This window comes from Paramisgurnus dabryanus, chromosome 22, assembly GCF_030506205.2.
Source record: "Paramisgurnus dabryanus chromosome 22, PD_genome_1.1, whole genome shotgun sequence".
NCBI classification, from domain to species: Eukaryota; Metazoa; Chordata; class Actinopteri; order Cypriniformes; family Cobitidae; genus Paramisgurnus; species Paramisgurnus dabryanus.
In genome coordinates, this window is record NC_133358.1 from 1,917,226 (window position 1) to 1,936,376 (window position 19,151).

The following is a 19,151-nucleotide window of genomic DNA, read 5'->3' on the forward strand; positions in this document are numbered from 1 at the left end:
AGTCACCTGTATCCACGCAAATCATTACATACAATGGCCAACCGAGGCATGCACTCAATTTCAAAACATGTCACCAGAAAATAAGTCATCAAGTTTTTCAGTATGTCCCATAAGGCAAAAATATATATTTTCAAAAATAATTTTAAATATATTTTAAAACTTACAAAAAATAGTCAAAAAATATATTTTGGAATAAGTTAACATTTTTTATTTTTCAAACATTTTTTGACCATTTTTTATATTTGATGGGGCAGTGGATAAGACACATGCCTTTGGTTTGAGAGACCCGGGTTTGAATCCACTGTGACACACCATTGTGTCCCTTAGCAAGACACTTAACCCCTAGTTGTTCCAAAGTTGTGTGACCTCTGACATATTTAGCAATTGTAAGTCACTTTGGATAAAAGTGTCAGCTAAATGAATGAATTAATAAATAAAAATGTTGAAATCTATTTTAAAATAAATATATTTTGCATTTACATTCACGTCGCATTGTTACAAAAATATATTCTCAACAGCAAAAATATACTTATAATTTTATATTTTATTCATATTTACACATTTTATAGAATTTTTTTATTTTGGCCAGAACAAATACCTGTATATATTTTTGACATATGGGTTGTAAAATTAGAAATGTAATTGTTGCCCCTGAAATACATTGGGAAATATACGTTAATATATGAAGGTTTAAACTAAATATATTTTCAAATAAAAAAATATATTTCATTAAGCTTAACTTTCTACAAAATGAATTTATTTTGGCCAGAGAAATTGATTTTTTTTTGCCGTATGTGGTGAACCAGTGTCCTTATCAGTGCCTGAGTCCCTGTGCATTCTTCACAACTAGGAAGCTAGGGAACTGATTGAGACACGTGTTTGGTTTGCTCAACGATGCACGAGGGTGTGTTTGTCCCCCAAAGCCTGGTTCGTTTCTCTATGTGAATAACTCTGGTTAATCACACCCTGGCGGGCTTGCAGAGGTGGGCTGGAGCGTGGTTTACTTGGGCGTGGAAGGCTATAGTGTGAGGCAATCACGCCTGAGCGTCAATTGCGCGACCACTCACCTTCATCTGCCTTCTTAAAAACCTTCTGATGCACACAGCAGGGTTACGTGAATGTCAGAGCTGCACACATGACAGATCAACTAAGCAATGATGACATGTTAGAGGGCTGTGTGTCATCATGCAAAAAACGACTCAGAATAAAATACACAGACTTAACATTACGATAGGTTCCAGTGTTAGAGAGCGCTTTACTTACTGCTTTGTTCAAAACAATTACATTCTAATGAAAAAGCGTGAATGGGCTCGGATCAATTAAAGTGCAGTATGAGGGCACACTTCTGGGGGAGTAGGCAGGGGGACAATTGCGCTGGGACATGGTTTGGTTTGGATAATGTGAGTGCGCCCTTAGCTGCCCTCTGCTCTGGGTGTGTGTGATTGTTCATGACTTTCAATGTGTGTGTTCACCACTCATTGAGGTGGGTTAAATACACTCATTTAAATACAGTACTATGAAAAAGTACAAAAAGTTGTACATGATTTTTAACTTGTTGCGAGAGATTGCTCAAACACTGGGCAAAGTGAAAGACATACAGTACAGTCAACAAAAGTGGAAATATTTTCCCATCAAATTGCAATTTGGCGCAATGCATGTATGTCGAACGCCTGTGTATGCATACAAGTCAAATGAAGTAAGGCTGTGTGTAAAAAAGTATACTCAAACCTTTAGGTTTTTAGTTTTTAGGTTGTTGCTGTTTTATGTACAGTGTAAATGTAATTCACAGCTTATTTCACCATGTGGTTTAGATGTTGTTTTATTGTTTCAAGATGCCATTATGGTGAGTATTGTTTGCTATAGTTGGACTCTTGACTCTCAGCTTTATAATTTTATTTTCTTGTTGCTGTGGTCGTGATACAGTAAGTCATAAGGAAATGTGATCAAATGATGTTGGCAAACTGTTGATAGCAATACAGTTGTCATGTGTTAGCCCTATTCATAGATCTCATTCAATATGTAAGTGAGGTTTCATTTTTGTGTAATTTAATATATTAATCCTGTGATTTTACAGCTTGATTTTTAGCAGTGTTGTGGCAATCAATTATTCTGAAGGATTAGACACATAAAAAAATCAAACTACTACATCATCAAGAATCAGCATATTAATATCAACAATGTTGTTAAACAAATGAAAAACATGAATAAATCCTAAAATTGAACATAAAAGAAATGTTAGTGTTATTAGTGTTTTACTGCTGCCGATATTCTGTCCCCAAAATTTTTTTTAAGGGTGTGTTGTCGTGTCATTGCTATTATTTTGCTGCTCCCAATCACTGTATGTACATATCAAACTTGTTGAAGGGCTGCCATATATGACAGCTCCAAATAGACAATGAGAGCTTGCAAGCTTCAACCGGATGTTGCGTGCTTTTATAACTGAAATTAGACACTCACAAACGTGACATGAAAGAGGAGAATTGTGAAAGAATTGCACAACTATGGCAACAGTACAAGTGCGTTTATAATGTGTTATGCAAGAATTACTACAACAAATGTTTTTTTTTAAACATGTTTGTGTCACAAGGTGACGATCTTTTAGGGGGCGGAACCAAAGTTGGGAAAGTTTGGTTCCGCCCGGAAGTGTTTCCGCCCAGACCGGAAGAACCGAACACCGGACTTCCGGTAGCGCCGTAACGGAGAAGATTGGGAAATTCGATGCACCTGTGCCTAGTTAGAAACAGCGGGCAATGATTGGAAGACACGCCGAACACAGCAGTATATAAGGCTGAGTTTATTCACAGTCAGGAGTTCCCTTTGGGTGTGTGTAAGCACTGTGTTGTGCCCGCTGGTACGCTATGTTTTGTGGCTGTTAAACTCTCTCTCTCTCACAGGCTGAACAGTGAATGTTGAGGACATTACAAACCTTAAAGGTGACGAGAAGAACGAACGCATGACAGATTGAGACGAAGTGAAAGGGGATATTTAAATCAACAAACGCTGTGAGTACTAGAGCAAACGCAAGTGATTGTTATACTGACCTGGTGTATGCTAGAACTCTCTTCAGGAGAAAGAGAGCGGCCCTACCCCTATTAGAGCGTGGTGGGTGAGCCAAGTGGAGGTTTTTCTTTTACTGAAGCAGACACAACGACGACATTATCAGCTGGGCCACATTATCCATCGCCGCTCTGACTGAAGTGAAGTAAAGAAAGACAGGAGTCCTTTTTGTGCACTGAGCGTGGTGGGTGAGTCTTTTGTGTTGTGAAAACCTTTAAGTTTGACGTGGTGCTGTATATTGCTGTGGGTTGCTGTGGATTGCTGTGTGTCTTGTCTGATAGACCCCCGCTTTCACATACTTCGCCAAAGGAAGACCAAGAGGCTGTTGGCCCTAGCTGAATTTAATCTTGCATATGTTGTGAGCGTGTTTCAGAGTTTATGAGATTTGCACGGCGCCCCGAGACGATCCTGTCCCGCCTAGACATTGAGTGGGTGGTGTGAGCACCAAGAAGAGCTGGAGGGGCAGCAGCATCGTGAGTACGATTTGTGACAACTAACATTGTATACTGTGTGAGTTTATTATTGCAGAGAGCGAGGTGAAGGGATTTCCATCATCCCGTGGCCTCTACAAAGGGGCGCCCCTGTCCAGAGTTCGAACGCCGACGGCAGCGAGGAGAGGGAAGCGCTCGGCCCGGTGAGACGTTGAGTATTCCCACCCCCCTGCCACCGCACAGCCGTCGAGAGGGTTCGCCCCCGACGCCACATAGGGACGGCTTACTCCATCAGGCGTTTCGCTAGGCGGATACCTGTGGAGGGAAGGACAGAGAAGGTGAATAACCTGGGGAGAGATCGAAGGAGCCTGTACTTACGGTGTGCTGTGTCTAGCTGAGAGGTGAGCATCATCCAAAGTCAAATAACTGTGTTTCAGTGTCCAAGTTGATACCTGTGGAGAGAAGAAGAGAGAGAGTGACTATTCTGAGGAGTAACAGAACGAGACCTGTACTTACGGTACGCTGAGCCCAGCCAAGAGGTGAGAGCCATTGTGAAGCAAACTAACTGTGCTTTGTGTCCAAGTCGATACCTGTGGAGAGAAGAGGAGAGAGAGTGATTATTCTGAGGAGTAACAGAACGAGACCTGTACTTACGGTACGCTGAGCCCAGCCAAGAGGTGAGAGCCATTGTGAAGCAAACTAACTGTGCTTTGTGTCCAAGTCGATACCTGTGGAGAGAAGAGGAGAGAGAGTGATTATTCTGAGGAGTAACAGAACGAGACCTGTACTTACGGTACGCTGAGCCCAGCCAAGAGGTGAGAGCCATTGTGAAGCAAACTAACTGTGCTTTGTGTCCAAGTCGATACCTGTGGAGAGAAGAGGAGAGAGAGTGATTATTCTGAGGAGTAACAGAACGAGACCTGTACTTATGTCGAGACCTGTGGAGAGAAGAGGAGAGAGAGAGTGATTATTCTAACGAGCAACAGAGTGAGACCTGTACTTACGTCGATACCTGTGGAAGAAGAGGAGAGAGAGTGATTACTCTGAGGAGCAACGGATTGTTACCTGTAAAGAAGAAAGGAGAAACATTGAGTGACTCGACGAAACATTGTGAAAACGCGAGGAAGAGCCCACACCAGGGAGACCCAGGTACGCAGCTTAAATAAAGAACTACAACACTCATCCAGTTTTGATTCTGCCTCCAGGAGGACAAAGGAGCGCGCCACGGGTAGTCTAGACCAGGTTGGAGCCTGAGTCCTACGTCCCCCCCCGGTCTTCAGTGTCCTGGACATTCCGTTGCCCCCTTGTTCCCTGTCCGTGGCCCACCTGGAGGGCTGAGATAGACATTAGTTTTAATTTCCCTTCCCCATTTCCCTACTACCTTTTAAATATTTAATAAAGATTGTTTTAATACTTACCTGTTTCTCGTGTTGTCTGGTCATTGGGTTGGCTTTGGGGACCTCCTCGAGGTGGAAGTTGAGAAGGGGCGTGGCTCAGCACAGTAGCGCCAGCCCCTTGGCCGTGACAGATTTTGGCGTAGTCGGCAGGGCCCCACCTCGAGTTGAGTAACCAGGGTCACCCAATGACCGACAACGCGGAACCCGCAGCCCAACCCCGGGCCACGCCCGCACCGGCAGCCCAACCCCGGGCCACGCCCGTTTTTATGGGTAGTCCATGGATACAGAAGTACGGAGGCACCGAGTCTGAGGTACGATTAGCAGATTGGAAAGCCCAGTTAGAGTACCTGGCCGATTTGCAGGGCCTTAGTGCAGTCCAGCGGCTCCAATTCGTGCTAAATTCTCTGGACTGAGAAGCACGAAGAGAAGTACAGGCCGCCCCCGAAGCTATTCGAGCTACCGCCCAATCGATATTCCAGTTTCTCACTGAGCAATATGGCGATCACACCCCTGTAGCCTTCCTCCGCTCTCAATTTTTTAATTGCAAGCAAGGTCCCCGTCAACCAATACGAGCTTTCGCCCTAAGGCTGCGAGAACAGTTTACACGACTACAAGCCCGACGTGATCATGGGCTGGGAGACGGGGAAGCCTTGCTGCGTGATCAGTTCTTGTTGGGCATGAAGGAAGGCCCAGTGAGGCAGAGCCTACGAGTGCAGTTTAGAAGAGACCCAGGATTCACGTTCGAAGATTTGAAGAAAGAGGCGTTAGCTCTAGAAGGCGACGAGACCGAGTTGGGGGAGCCCCCAGTGTGTGCGGTGGTCAGTGAAGCGACGCCGGCACCGCCGGAGGGCCCTGACTGGAAACAAATGTTGAAGGCGGAACTTCTCAAAGATGTCAGGGACCAGATGTCGGAGTTGTCTAGAACCCTCTTGGGGGAGTTGCGCCAGGGACGAGCGCGAGAGGAGCCAAGGCAGGTACCCAGAGAACGAGTGTACTCCGAGAGGGGCCGAGATCCCCCCGGACGGACAGACTATGTTAATCGGCCCCGTTTTGAGTGGGACGAGCAGGGGAGACCAATTTGCAACCGCAGCAAGAAGCCGGGTCACTATAGTCGCCAGTGTGGGCCCCGCAGAGCATCTGAGGGGGGTTTTTAAGTCGACCGGCCACTGTGGGTCGTGTGGCCGGGACCCCTCGAGAAGACCCTAGGAGAGCAAATGGTTCTAGGAGCCAGATGGTCGGGCATAGCCCAACGGCGGAGGTAAGAGTGTGTGGCAAGACGGTTTCGTGCCTGGTGGATACGGGCTCGCAAGTTACGCTGTTTGCTGAAAGTCTGTCCCGGGAAGTGTTTGGTAGACAAGGGACGCATGGAGCGGAGGCCCCCTGGTTGACCCTGAAGGGCACAAACGGCCTGGAAATTCCCTACCTCGGCTACTTACTGGCAGACCTGGAAATCCACGGGGTGATGGTCCCCCAGAAAGGTGTGATCATTGTACAGGATAAATGTTTAGGTAGCCACCGAGCTCTGTTTGGCATGAATGTCCTGTCCGAATGTTGGGAAGAGTTGTTTCGGGCTAGGCCGGGCCCAAGGATCGCGCCTGCTGGGAGGCCCAAGTGGGAGCGTGTAGTGGCTGATTGCCAACGGGTGCAGATGAACCAGGCCCGTAAGGGCCGAGAAGAGGTAGGAAGAGTAACCTGTCGATCTGCTTTGTCTATTCCCCCTAGGAGTGAGGCCATTGTGTGGGCCCGAGTGCCGCCCCGGGGGCCTGGACCGGAAGAGTGGGTGTTGGTCGAACCCCACGTGGATTGCCCACAAGTGGAGGTAGCACGGGGCCTGGCAACGGTTCACCGTGGGAAGATCCCTGTGCGAGTGCGGAACGAACATCCATACGCAGTGCACCTACATCGACACCAACGGCTGGCCCGGTTGACGGTGGTAGCGCCCCAGCAGGTGAGGGAGGAGAGAGACGTCCGCTTTCGTCAGGTGTGCCCCACTGTCATCGAGGTGGCCCTGACACAGGTAGATGTCCCAACAGGAAGGCCTGGACAGGGTGTGCCGACCCACCTGGGAGGCGAGTCCTTACAGGGAGAGGGCCTAGAACGGGCGCAGACACAACAGTTACAGGCACTCCTCCGAAGGTGGCAACATGTGTTCGCCACGCATGATGAAGATTATGGGTGCACCGGGGTGGTGGAACATCACATCCCCACCGGGGACGCTGGGCCTAGCAGGGAGAGATATCGGCCGATCCCACCCACCCTATACACCGAAGTGCGCACTCTTCTGCAGGGCATGCTGGGGCGAGGCATCGTTCGGGAGAGTAGTAGCCCGTGGGCGGCGCCCATTGTGCTCGTCCAGAAGAAGACAGGGGCATGGAGATTTTGTGTGGATTATCGTAAGCTCAACCTAGTGACAAAGAAGGATGCGTTTCCCCTACCACGGATTGAAGACTCTCTGGCTGGCCTCACGCGGTCGGCATGGTATTCCACCCTGGATTTGGCCAGTTGCTATTGGCAGGTGAAGGTGGCCGAAGCAGATCGGGAGAAGACCGCCTTTACGACCCCCTTCGGACTATTCGAGTGGGATCGGATGCCCTTCGGGCTTTGTAACGCTCCAGCCACTTTCCAGCGCCTGATGCAGCGGTGCCTTGGAGGTCAGTTGATGGAGTCAGTTTTGGTATACTTGGATGATGTAATCGTTTACTCCCCAGATTTCGACTCTCACCTCCGGCACCTTGAGGAAGTTTTTCGGGCTATGGAAAAGTATGGCTTGAAGCTGCAGCCCGACAAATGCCACCTGCTGCGACGGGAAGTTCATTTCCTGGGTCATGTGGTCAGTGCAGCAGGGGTGGCCGTGGATCCGGGGAAAGTGTCTACGGTGGAGGAGTGGACTGCACCAACGACGGTGAGACAAGTACGATCCTTTCTAGGGTTTGTGGGCTATTATAGACGGTTTATAAAGGACTTCTCCAAGATTGCCAAACCCCTTAACCAGTTACTAGTTGGTACAGGTCGGAACCGAGGTCGGGGGTCACCCTCCATTGACTGGGACGCGGGCTGCGAGGCGGCTTTCCGTAAGCTAAAACAGGAGCTATTGCAGGCCCCCATCCTAGCATACGCTGACTTTTCCAAGCCATTTGTTCTATACACAGATGCCAGCAACCTTGGACTGGGGGCGGTGTTAGCCCAACAGCAGGAAGGAGCGGAACGAGTGATCGCGTATGCAAGTCGGAGCCTCCACCCCGCTGAGAGAAACGACGCGAACTACAGCTCCTTTAAACTAGAACTGTTGGCGTTGAAGTGGGCTGTAAGTGAGAAGTTTAAGGACTACCTTTGGGGTGCCAAGGTAACGGTGATTACTGACAATAACCCCTTAGTACATTTGCAGACGGCGAAACTAGGTGCCGTGGAGCAGCGGTGGGTGGCCCAGCTAGCTAACTATGACCTCCAGATCCAGTATCGCCCTGGGCGGGAGCACACGAATGCAGATGTGCTCTCCAGGTTACAGGAGACAGAAGGCTCAAGGGACCGGGCCGACCCTGATGCAGTTCGCTGTGAGGAAGGCTACATGGTGGGGGCAGTGGACGCCCCAGGAAGTCGACCAGAAACCGTGCCAGAAAACTGGGGGTGGGACCCCCGCCGGTGGGCAGAGAGACAGGCCCAGGACCGGGACATTTGTCAAGTGCGAGAGTGGGTGAAGCAAGGCCAATGGCCGACACCGGCCGAGCGAGTGGCCCAGACTGATGTTGGAAGGCGGCTGTTGGGACAATGGGACAGGCTGGAGTTGCAAGAAGGAGTGTTGTGCAGGAAGATCAGTGATCCAAAGCTGGGGGAGGAGGTGCGCCAGATCGTGGTACCGACAGACCAGGTGACAGCACTAGTTACAGCATACCATGATCAGTCAGGACATCAAGGCCAAGAGAGAACTGTGTCTCTGCTGCGCAGGTTCTTCTACTGGCCAGGGCTGGAAGCCTCGGTACACGGCCTGATCTAAGCGTGCCCTAGGTGCCTGCTGTTCAAGTCTAGGCGAGAGGCTCGAGCACCCATGGTGCCTATCCACGCAAAGGCTCCCCTGCACATCATGGCGATGGACTTCCTGACGCTGGGCCGGCCTCAAGATCGATACCAGAATATCTTGGTAATCATGGATTTGTTCACCAAGTATGCCTGGGCAGTCCCTACGCTCGACCAGACAGCAAACACTACCGCCACAGCCTTATGGCGGGTCGTCCTTCAGACGTTTGGGTGCCCAGAGTTCTTACATTCTGACCAGGGAGCCAACTTCGAATCTAGAGTGATCCGGGAATTATGCCAGCTGTACGGTTGTACAAAAACCCATACAACGTCATATCATCCCCAAGGCAACGGTGGCTGCGAGAGGTTCAACCAGACCCTATTGGGGTTATTGGGGACCCTGGACCAACGGCAGCAGAGTGATTGGGTGAGTGCCTTACCAAACCTTCTCCAAGCTTACAATAATAGCATACATAGTACGACGGGGTATGCCCCGACCTATCTGATGTTTGGCAGGCACGTGCGTATGCCCATTGACCTGGTCCTAGGAGTTGCAGCAGGTCAGGAAGAGGGGAATGTGACCGAGTGGGTGGGACGTCACCATCAACGACTACACTACGCCTATGAACAGGTGTCAAGAAGGATTCGGACGACAGGGGAAAAGAATAAGCGACTGTATGACCGAACCGCCCGAGACGCCCCCCTGTTGCCAGGTGAGAGGGTTGTGGTACGGAATAATCGTCGGCAAGGGAAGGGCAAGTTGAGCGACCGATGGGAGTCCACCCCCTATGTGGTCTGTAGGCAGCAGAGACCGGGACAGCCGGTATATCCCATCCGGCCTGAGGGCAAGCCGGGCCCAGAGCGGGTGGTACACCGCAATATGATCCGCCCCTGCCCAAATTACCCCGAAGCTGTGGAAGAAACTCCCACGGAGCCCGTACCGACGGCCCCCTGGATTGGAGGGTGGGCTGTGATACCAGGACGACCCGTGGTAACACAACCTCCGGTCGCCCCGAGAGAACCAGAAGCGGCCCCTGAACCGGCCGAGCCCGATTCGCCTTTAAGGCGGTCCCAGCGGGAGAACCGAGGTCGACCTCCCGCCCGTTACGGTGAGTGGACGACTCGAAGACGTTCTAGGGACTAGAACGCATTGGCGGGGGAGGATGTCACAAGGTGACGATCTTTTAGGGGGCGGAACCAAAGTTGGGAAAGTTTGGTTCCGCCCGGAAGTGTTTCCGCCCAGACCGGAAGAACCGAACACCGGACTTCCGGTAGCGCCGTAACGGAGAAGATTGGGAAATTCGATGCACCTGTGCCTAGTTAGAAACAGCGGGCAATGATTGGAAGACACGTTGAACACAGCAGTATATAAGGCTGAGTTTATTCACAGTCAGGAGTTCCCTTTGGGTGTGTGTAAGCACTGTGTTGTGCCCGCTGGTACGCTATGTTTTGTGGCTGTTAAACTCTCTCTCTCTCACAGGCTGAACAGTGAATGTTGAGGACATTACAAACCTTAAAGGTGACGAGAAGAACGAACGCATGACAGATTGAGACGAAGTGAAAGGGGATATTTAAATCAACAAACGCTGTGAGTACTAGAGCAAACGCAAGTGATTGTTATACTGACCTGGTGTATGCTAGAACTCTCTTCAGGAGAAAGAGAGCGGCCCTACCCCTATTAGAGCGTGGTGGGTGAGCCAAGTGGAGGTTTTTCTTTTACTGAAGCAGACACAACGACGACATTATCAGCTGGGCCACATTATCCATCGCCGCTCTGACTGAAGTGAAGTAAAGAAAGACAGGAGTCCTTTTTGTGCACTGTCCACGGATACCTGTGGAGGGAAGGACAGAGAAGGTGAATAACCTGGGGAGAGATCGAAGGAGCCTGTACTTACGGTGTGCTGTGTCTAGCTGAGAGGTGAGCATCATCCAAAGTCAAATAACTGTGTTTCAGTGTCCAAGTTGATACCTGTGGAGAGAAGAAGAGAGAGAGTGACTATTCTGAGGAGTAACAGAACGAGACCTGTACTTACGGTACGCTGAGCCCAGCCAAGAGGTGAGAGCCATTGTGAAGCAAACTAACTGTGCTTTGTGTCCAAGTCGATACCTGTGGAGAGAAGAGGAGAGAGAGTGATTATTCTGAGGAGTAACAGAACGAGACCTGTACTTACGGTACGCTGAGCCCAGCCAAGAGGTGAGAGCCATTGTGAAGCAAACTAACTGTGCTTTGTGTCCAAGTCGATACCTGTGGAGAGAAGAGGAGAGAGAGTGATTATTCTGAGGAGTAACAGAACGAGACCTGTACTTACGGTACGCTGAGCCCAGCCAAGAGGTGAGAGCCATTGTGAAGCAAACTAACTGTGCTTTGTGTCCAAGTCGATACCTGTGGAGAGAAGAGGAGAGAGAGTGATTATTCTGAGGAGTAACAGAACGAGACCTGTACTTATGTCGAGACCTGTGGAGAGAAGAGGAGAGAGAGAGTGATTATTCTAACGAGCAACAGAGTGAGACCTGTACTTACGTCGATACCTGTGGAAGAAGAGGAGAGAGAGTGATTACTCTGAGGAGCAACGGATTGTTACCTGTAAAGAAGAAAGGAGAAACATTGAGTGACTCGACGAAACATTGTGAAAACGCGAGGAAGAGCCCACACCAGGGAGACCCAGGTACGCAGCTTAAATAAAGAACTACAACACTCATCCAGTTTTGATTCTGCCTCCAGGAGGACAAAGGAGCGCGCCACGGGTAGTCTAGACCAGGTTGGAGCCTGAGTCCTACGCCCCCCCCCCCCGTGGTCTTCAGTGTCCTGGACATTCCGTTGCCCCCTTGTTCCCTGTCCGTGGCCCACCTGGAGGGCAGAGATAGACATTAGTTTTAATTTCCCTTCCCCATTTCCCTACTACCTTTTAAATATTTAATAAAGATTGTTTTAATACTTACCTGTTTCTCGTGTTGTCTGGTCATTGGGTTGGCTTTGGGGACCTCCTCGAGGTGGAAGTTGAGAAGGGGCGTGGCTTAGCACAGTAGCGCCAGCCCCTTGGCCGTGACATTTGATACCGCGTTTCTTTAAGATCTCTCTTAGTTTGACATCTACAGTCATCACCTGTGTGGTCTGTTGGTGTGGTCGAATCATCCAGTGTGTGCGTTCTAAGGATTATGTTGTTAAAAATCGGTTAACACTGTCCCTATTTCTGTGATCTCCCATGATTTAAAATTGTTTAAAGCAACACTTTGCTCCCGGTTCCCCCATGTGGTTGATAAGTACAATACTTTGTTACCAGTGTTGTAAGGGCAATACAGTGAGCAGGGCAATACACGTGAATTTGTTGACTAAGCTGATGGAGCGTCACTTTATTGAATCACGCTCAGTGTGAAAGAGCCTCTGTGAAACCAGGGTGAAGCATCTACTACATCTGTGCTTAACCACTTACCCGTCACTCCACCCTTTTGAGTGGGGGGTGAAAAGTTGATGTGCAGCTTCAAAGTAATATAACTTTGGCATTTTTTGGTCTAAAAGACTAATCTTGGTCTTGTTTTAAAGAAGACAATGTAAGGTTTTCCACTGATGTTTCTGGATGTGAAAATATTTAACAGAAAAATTGTTATAGCAGTTTAAATTTATTATAATAATTAAAAATAATGCAATAACATACTAATTTGATAATTAAAATTATAAAAATGAAAATGTTTCACAAAAGTAATAATGTAAACATGAGGCCATATGTCTCAAGCAGTTGTGATCCAAATTTTAAGTTAAAATCACAAAAAATGAGGTTTGTGTAACACTTTTAGTGGTTTTACCAACAACGGCCACTAGATGTTTAGTGTTATTTATTTCATCTCATTCATTCATATCATACATGAACGAAAAAAAGAAAAGAAACAGGAAGAAGAAAATCTTATAATACCTGTCACTTATGCCTACAGAGTCAAACAAAAAACAAAACAAAACAAAACAAAACAAAACAAAAAATAAAGAAAGAAACTACATAAATAAGTCAACCCCACTCCTTACCACAACCACCAAAAAAAAAAAAAAAAAAAAATATACCACCTATCTTTACATTTAATTATCATCCTCTTAATCATATTAGTCATCTTTTTTTTTATAACCTTCCAGAATATTTTTCTTATACAGGTTCTTAAATTTACAAACACTTTTGCAACATTTCAGTTCATAGTCCAAGGTATTCCACAATTTAACTCCATAAATGGACAAACACCTCTGCTTTTGTGTGGTACGTGCAAAATTAATTTTAAAATAATACTGCCTTCTGTGGCCATAATCTTCTGATACCAAAGTAAATAAATTTTGTATATCCATAGGCAAAACTCTCTGCTTAGCTTTCCACATAAAAGTCAAAATCTTCAAATCAACCAGATCATTAAATTTTAGAAGTCCAGATTTTACATATAAACTATTGGTGTGTTCTCTATAGCATAACTTATTAATAATCCTTAAAGCTTTTTTCTGTAACAAAAAAAGAGGTTTTGTGTTGGTCAGGTATGTATTACCCCAGACTTCTATACAGTAACCAAAATATGGAAGAATTAGGGAATTGTACAACATCAGCAACGTAGAGTAATCTAAAACATCTTTAATTTTATATAAGACCCCAATACTTTTACAAATGTTATTCTTAATATATACTATGTGATCTTTCCAATTCAATTTTTCATCCAAAATAACACCTAAGAATTTTATCTCATTAACTCGTTCTATATAATTTCCTTGAATTGATATTCTTACCTCTTCCTTCTTTTTACAATTACCAAAAATCATGTATTTAGTTTTTTCCCAATTTAAACATAGTTTATTTTTATCAAACCACAGCTTAATTTTTCCCATTTCTGAACTTATGTTTTCTATAATTTCTAACAAATTATTTCCAGAACAAAAAATGTTGGTATCATCAGCAAACATCAAAAACTGTACCACCTCAGACACTTCACAGAGATCATTAATAAACAAATAAAAAGTAATGGGCCTAAAACGGACCCTTGTGGAACTCCACATCTTATTTCTTTTAACTCAGATCTTAGACCATTAATTTGAACAAACTGCTGCCTATTATTAAGATAGCTATTAAGCCATTTATAAGCTAGACCCCTAATGCCATAATTGTATGATTTTGACAATAGTAAACTATGATTTATAGTGTCGAATGCTTTGCTTAAATCGATGAAGACCCCCATTATATGTTGCCTCTTCTCAATTGCAGATGTAATTTTTTCTGTAAGCTCAATTAATGCCAAAGCAGTTGATCTTTTTGCTCTAAAGCCATATTGTTTTTCTGTAATTAATTTATGTTTTTTTAAAAAAATAGTACGTTTTTGAGCAAACCACTTTTCAAGGATTTTAGAGAACTGGGAAAGCAATGACACTGGTCTATAGTTATCAAAATAATGTACATCACCCTTACTGAAAAGAGGAACAACCTTGGCAACCTTCATCTTCTCAGGAAAAACACCTGAGTGTATAGACAAATTAAAGATAAAAGTCAAAGGCTTTATAATGCAGTCAATGGTCCTTTTTACAATAATCATATCCAGTCCGTCACTGTCGGTAGATGTTTTATTTTCACATCCACTAACAATAGATGTAATTTCATTTTCCATAACCTCACATAGGAACATGGACTGCATTATTCTACTATCCATTCTATAGGCAGCAGTTTGATTTGTGGTAGGTACCTCAATTGATTCGGCAATATTTTCCCCAATATTAATAAAAAAATGAGTTAAATTCATTAGATGTCAACGATTTGCTGCATTCTCTTGTCACAAATTGATAAAATACTGTCACTGCATTATTATAACTGCTAAAATGTTTTGAAATATGAAAACTACATTCTTAGAGCTTTCCAATGATATATAGTTTGTCAACATTTTTGAAGATTTATAATATGATATAAGAATTATGAATATATAAAATTAATATGCATCCCTATGGGGGGTGGGGTCATGTAACTAAAAACTGTCACTACATTTGTCAGGACTCTGCCTTGAAGTCTTGTTAAATTTGTATTTTGTCATGGTGGCAGAGTTCTGGCAGTCTCTGGCCTTGTGTGGAGGTTCATGCCTTGTTTTTGTGTTTGGCATGTGCCTCCGGTGTCTTGTCCTGTGACCCCGCCCCCTCGTTCTCCTGCTTATTAGTAATCATTGGTTTTCTTGCATCACCTGTTCCCGCTCGTTATCTTGTTTGGTTTCTTCTATTTAATGTCAGTGTATCTTTAGTTCTGTGCAGGTTCATTGTGTTCTGTTTCCTGTGTTGGTGTTCAAGAGAAGTCTAGTTATCCTGTCAGAGTTTAGTGTTATATGTCAGAGTTTGGTGTTTCATGTTTTGTACCCCCTAGTGGGTTTTTGTTTTTGTGAAAGAATAAAGTGTTTTCTGTTTTTCCCCGACATCGTCTGCTCTTGGGTTCATTTGTCCTACAATCCCTCACAGATGAACCTGCCAAGATTGAACCCAGCGACGGTTCCGGGGTCTGCTACAATGTTTGTCCTGCTGCCCGTCGCGGTGCGCCCTGTCTCAGATTGGCTGACCAGGCGGGCTCGAGTGCGGCTCTTTGCCGATCTATGGCAGGCCGTCGTTGAGTCCGATCCGGACCTTGAAGGGTTGGCTGCCTTGTCCGGGCCGATCCTTGGACTGGCCGCTGTCCAGTTTGCCTCGGCCTACGGGATGACCGAGTCCGCGCAGTCCGCGCCACCCACCGAGTCCGCGCAACCGACCCAGCCCGCGCAGCCGGAGCCCGCGCATTCCGCGCATCCCGTGCAGCCGGAGCCCGCGCATTCCGCGCAGCCAGAGCCCGCGCATTACGCGCATCCCGCGCAGCCGGAGCCCGCGCATCCCGCGCCGTCAACCCAGTCTGTGATGTTTGTGTCTGAACGGCCTAAGCCAGTGAGGTCTGCGTGGCCTTTCCTGTGCCCTCGCCCCGCACCCCCTTGGACTGTTGTTTTGAGTATTTTGTGGACTTCAGAGTGTTTGATAAGTTTTGTTTTTAGCACCTTTTGTTAAGTTTTAGTCTGATTTGTTCTAGTCTTGTCATGTTTATTATCTGTCATGTTCTCTTGTCTTGTGTGTTCCCTTTTTGGACGCCAGGTGGCGTGCTTTGACGGAGGGCTACTGTCAGGACTCTGCCTTGAAGTCTTGTTAAATTTGTATTTTGTCATGGTGGCAGAGTTCTGGCAGTCCCTGGCCTTGTGTGGAGGTTCATGCCTTGTTTTTGTGTTTGGCATGTGCCTCCGGTTTTTGTTCATTTGTCCTACAATTCCTCACAACATTATTTCTATCATCAGATGACCTTGAAATATAAAAACTACATTCTGAAAGCTTTCCAGTGATATATAGTTTATCAAGATTTTTTAGGTTTACAGTAGGGGTTTAGTGTTAGACATATGTAAAAACAAATTGGGCCTACATGTTGGCCTGTGACCTTTTAGAAATTGACTCTCACTACGTCATTTCTTTCCCAAAATTTTTATGAAATATGAAAACTACACTCTAAGAGCTTTCCAAAGATATATAGTTTGACAAGATTTTTTAGGTTTAGAACAGGGTATTAGTGCTATACATATGTAAAAACAAATTGGGTCCACCTGTGGCCCGTGACGTTTTAGAAACTGACTCTGACTACGTCATAATTTTCCAAGAATTGTGATGAAATTTGAAAACTACACTCTTAGAGCTTTCCAAAGATATATAGTTTGTCAAGATTTTTAGGTTTAGAATAGGGTATTAGTGTTATAAATATGTAAAAACAATGTGGGCCCGCGTGAGGGCCCGTGACCTTTTAGAAAATGACTCACACTATGTCAATATTTTCCCAAAATGATGATGACAAATAAAAACTACACTCTTAGAGCTTTCCATTGATATACAGTTTGTCATGATTGGATAAGAATTCATATGCAAAACACTGAAGTAATTGTAGGCATCCCACCAGTGGGACAATGACATTTAGCAGGACATAAATGTTTTGAAGCACACTCTCCTCATAAAGTAATTAATTACTCTCCCTACATAATTTATTTTATAAAACACTGCTGAAATATGTATTCTAGAGGCTTAGACTTTCCAAAAATATATAGTTTGTCATGATTCAATAAACATTTACATCCAAAATATTGAAGTAAACCTAGGTGTTCCTCTACAGGAACAGTGACAGTTAGTTAAGGTAGATGTTCAAACCAGCTGCTGTAAACTTTGTATAGTTCTAAAGTTGGTACATTAGTCTTGTAGTTTAGGATAAGAGTCTGGCATAAAAGGACATATGGTTTTATTTGACCAGATTTTTTTAAATACAGCTATAGGTGTGTTCAGGGTTATTTCATATGCAACAATTGTTGCCAGTGAAAACAACTGGAATATACATTTCATTTAACATCAGAATGCAAACAAAAAAATATTGATTTTTTTTTCAATAATTAATTCTTATGCATTTCTCTCTTTTCTCAGCTCCTCCTAATGTTGATGACATTACAGCGATTGACCAAACAGAGACTGAAATTAAATTACAGTGGGATATAGTCAATGGAAACAAGAATTACTCTTATGTGCTAAAAAACAGCAATGGAGCAGAGTCTGACATCAGTGCCCTAGAAAATAGTGCTAAAGTGACATATGAAGTCCGTCTGCTGTCTCCTGGGACTAAATATTCATTTACTCTCTACACTGTGTATGAAACAGTGAGAAGCAGTGGATATAACTTCTCCAGTGCGACCAGTGAGTCTGAATATATCTTTAATTCAGTTATTCAGATCTATAACAATCTATCTGTACAGTGACCAGTAAGTAAAAAAATGTTATCATGTGCCGTCATTTGTTTCAGTCCCATCCAATGTTGCTGAAGTGTCTGTGGTGAACCGTAATGACAGTTATTTGATCTTACAATGGAGGATTGTAACAAATGGAGACGACAGCACATATAACTACTCTCTGGAATACAGAAATGAATCAGGGGTGGAAACCATTATTATAATTCCAGACGGGAATTCTACAGTAGAATGTAATATATCAGGTTTAATTCCTGCAACAAATTACAGCTTCACTCTCTACACCATATTTGATGACTTGAGAAGTAAAGGATTTAACTTCACCAACTCGACAAGTAAGTCTCTTTATATGAACTCTGGACCGCATAACAGAATTTATGAAAATTTGTTGCAGTTGTTGAGTTAGAAAATATCCCATCTGTTATGTATATGAATGTTTATGACTAATTCTTTCTTATTTTGCGTGCAAACTACCAGCCACTGTGTGTCACCCATCTCTTTTAATGAGGTCATTAGGAAGTGTCCTAGTAACACTTCTACACAAATGAGTAACCCTTTACTGAAGTAACTGATGAAAGATAGATGATGTGAACTCCAGGTTTTACTCCAATAAGTAGTCGCTCCTGAAAGTCGCTCATTATTTTCATAAAGTTAAAGGTTTTTCCAACTTTGTCGTGTCACTGGACACGCCCCATCCCCAAATTTAAAATACCGTTTCATCAGTACACAGTTCAGTACAAGACTATAAACTTTATTGAATTGACTTTAAAGTGATTCAGATTTTTAGACAAAACATAATTTGCTTGTCATTCCTTTTGCATGACATTAGGTTGGCTGACATGTGATTAGAGTATGGGTTTTCAAACTGTGGGTCGGGAAGGTAGGTCGCACAAAGTCATTTGGCTGTTGCAGTGAATGACACACAAAAAAAGTTTAATCAAATAATTGACTAGCAATTACAATGATTTTGATGATGTTATAGCAGGGGTTTATACACTTTTTTGTCAGCCGAACCACCTTGACCTAAATTATTTACTACCAGAGTACCCCCTAAGATTATATAAGTAAATATTTCAATAAATGAATAGCATATTTGCATTCAAAAACATTTACTTTTCATTTGTATCAGTAGTAATTACATGAAGTTCTAAATGTAGGTTCAGAAGAAGACTAAACATTCAGTCCCGCCAATCATTCTGAGAGCCTATTTAATCGAGTCAATCTCCACGCCTTCACAGTGACGATGCATCCCTCCTCCTCCTCTCTTAATCTCCTCCTTTGTTTTGCTCATTCCTCTCTCCGCACAGTCTTACTACAGGGGGGATTTGAACTTGGGGCTCGAGCTGAGCTTAGGGTTCAAGCTCCCTCCGAGGACAGCAAGCCAAGTTCATTTACCATCATTCACTAGACCAGTGGTTCACAAACTTTTTCAGCGTGTGGCCCCCCTTGTGTACGGTGCATTCCTTCGCGGCCCCCCAAA

At 44.9% G+C, this 19,151-nt stretch overlaps 1 protein-coding gene across 1 annotated transcript in view; it reads left to right on the plus strand.

Moving 5' to 3' along the window:
- LOC135777775 (receptor-type tyrosine-protein phosphatase H-like) overlaps positions 1 to 19,151 on the plus strand; it is a 56,047-nt gene that overhangs the window by 6,934 nt on the left and 29,962 nt on the right. Inside the window, exons 3-4 of the mRNA XM_065288007.2 lie at positions 17,355 to 17,621; positions 17,728 to 18,006. Coding sequence (XP_065144079.1) covers positions 17,355 to 17,621; positions 17,728 to 18,006 — 546 coding nt within the window. The remainder of the gene's footprint in view (positions 1 to 17,354; positions 17,622 to 17,727; positions 18,007 to 19,151) is intronic.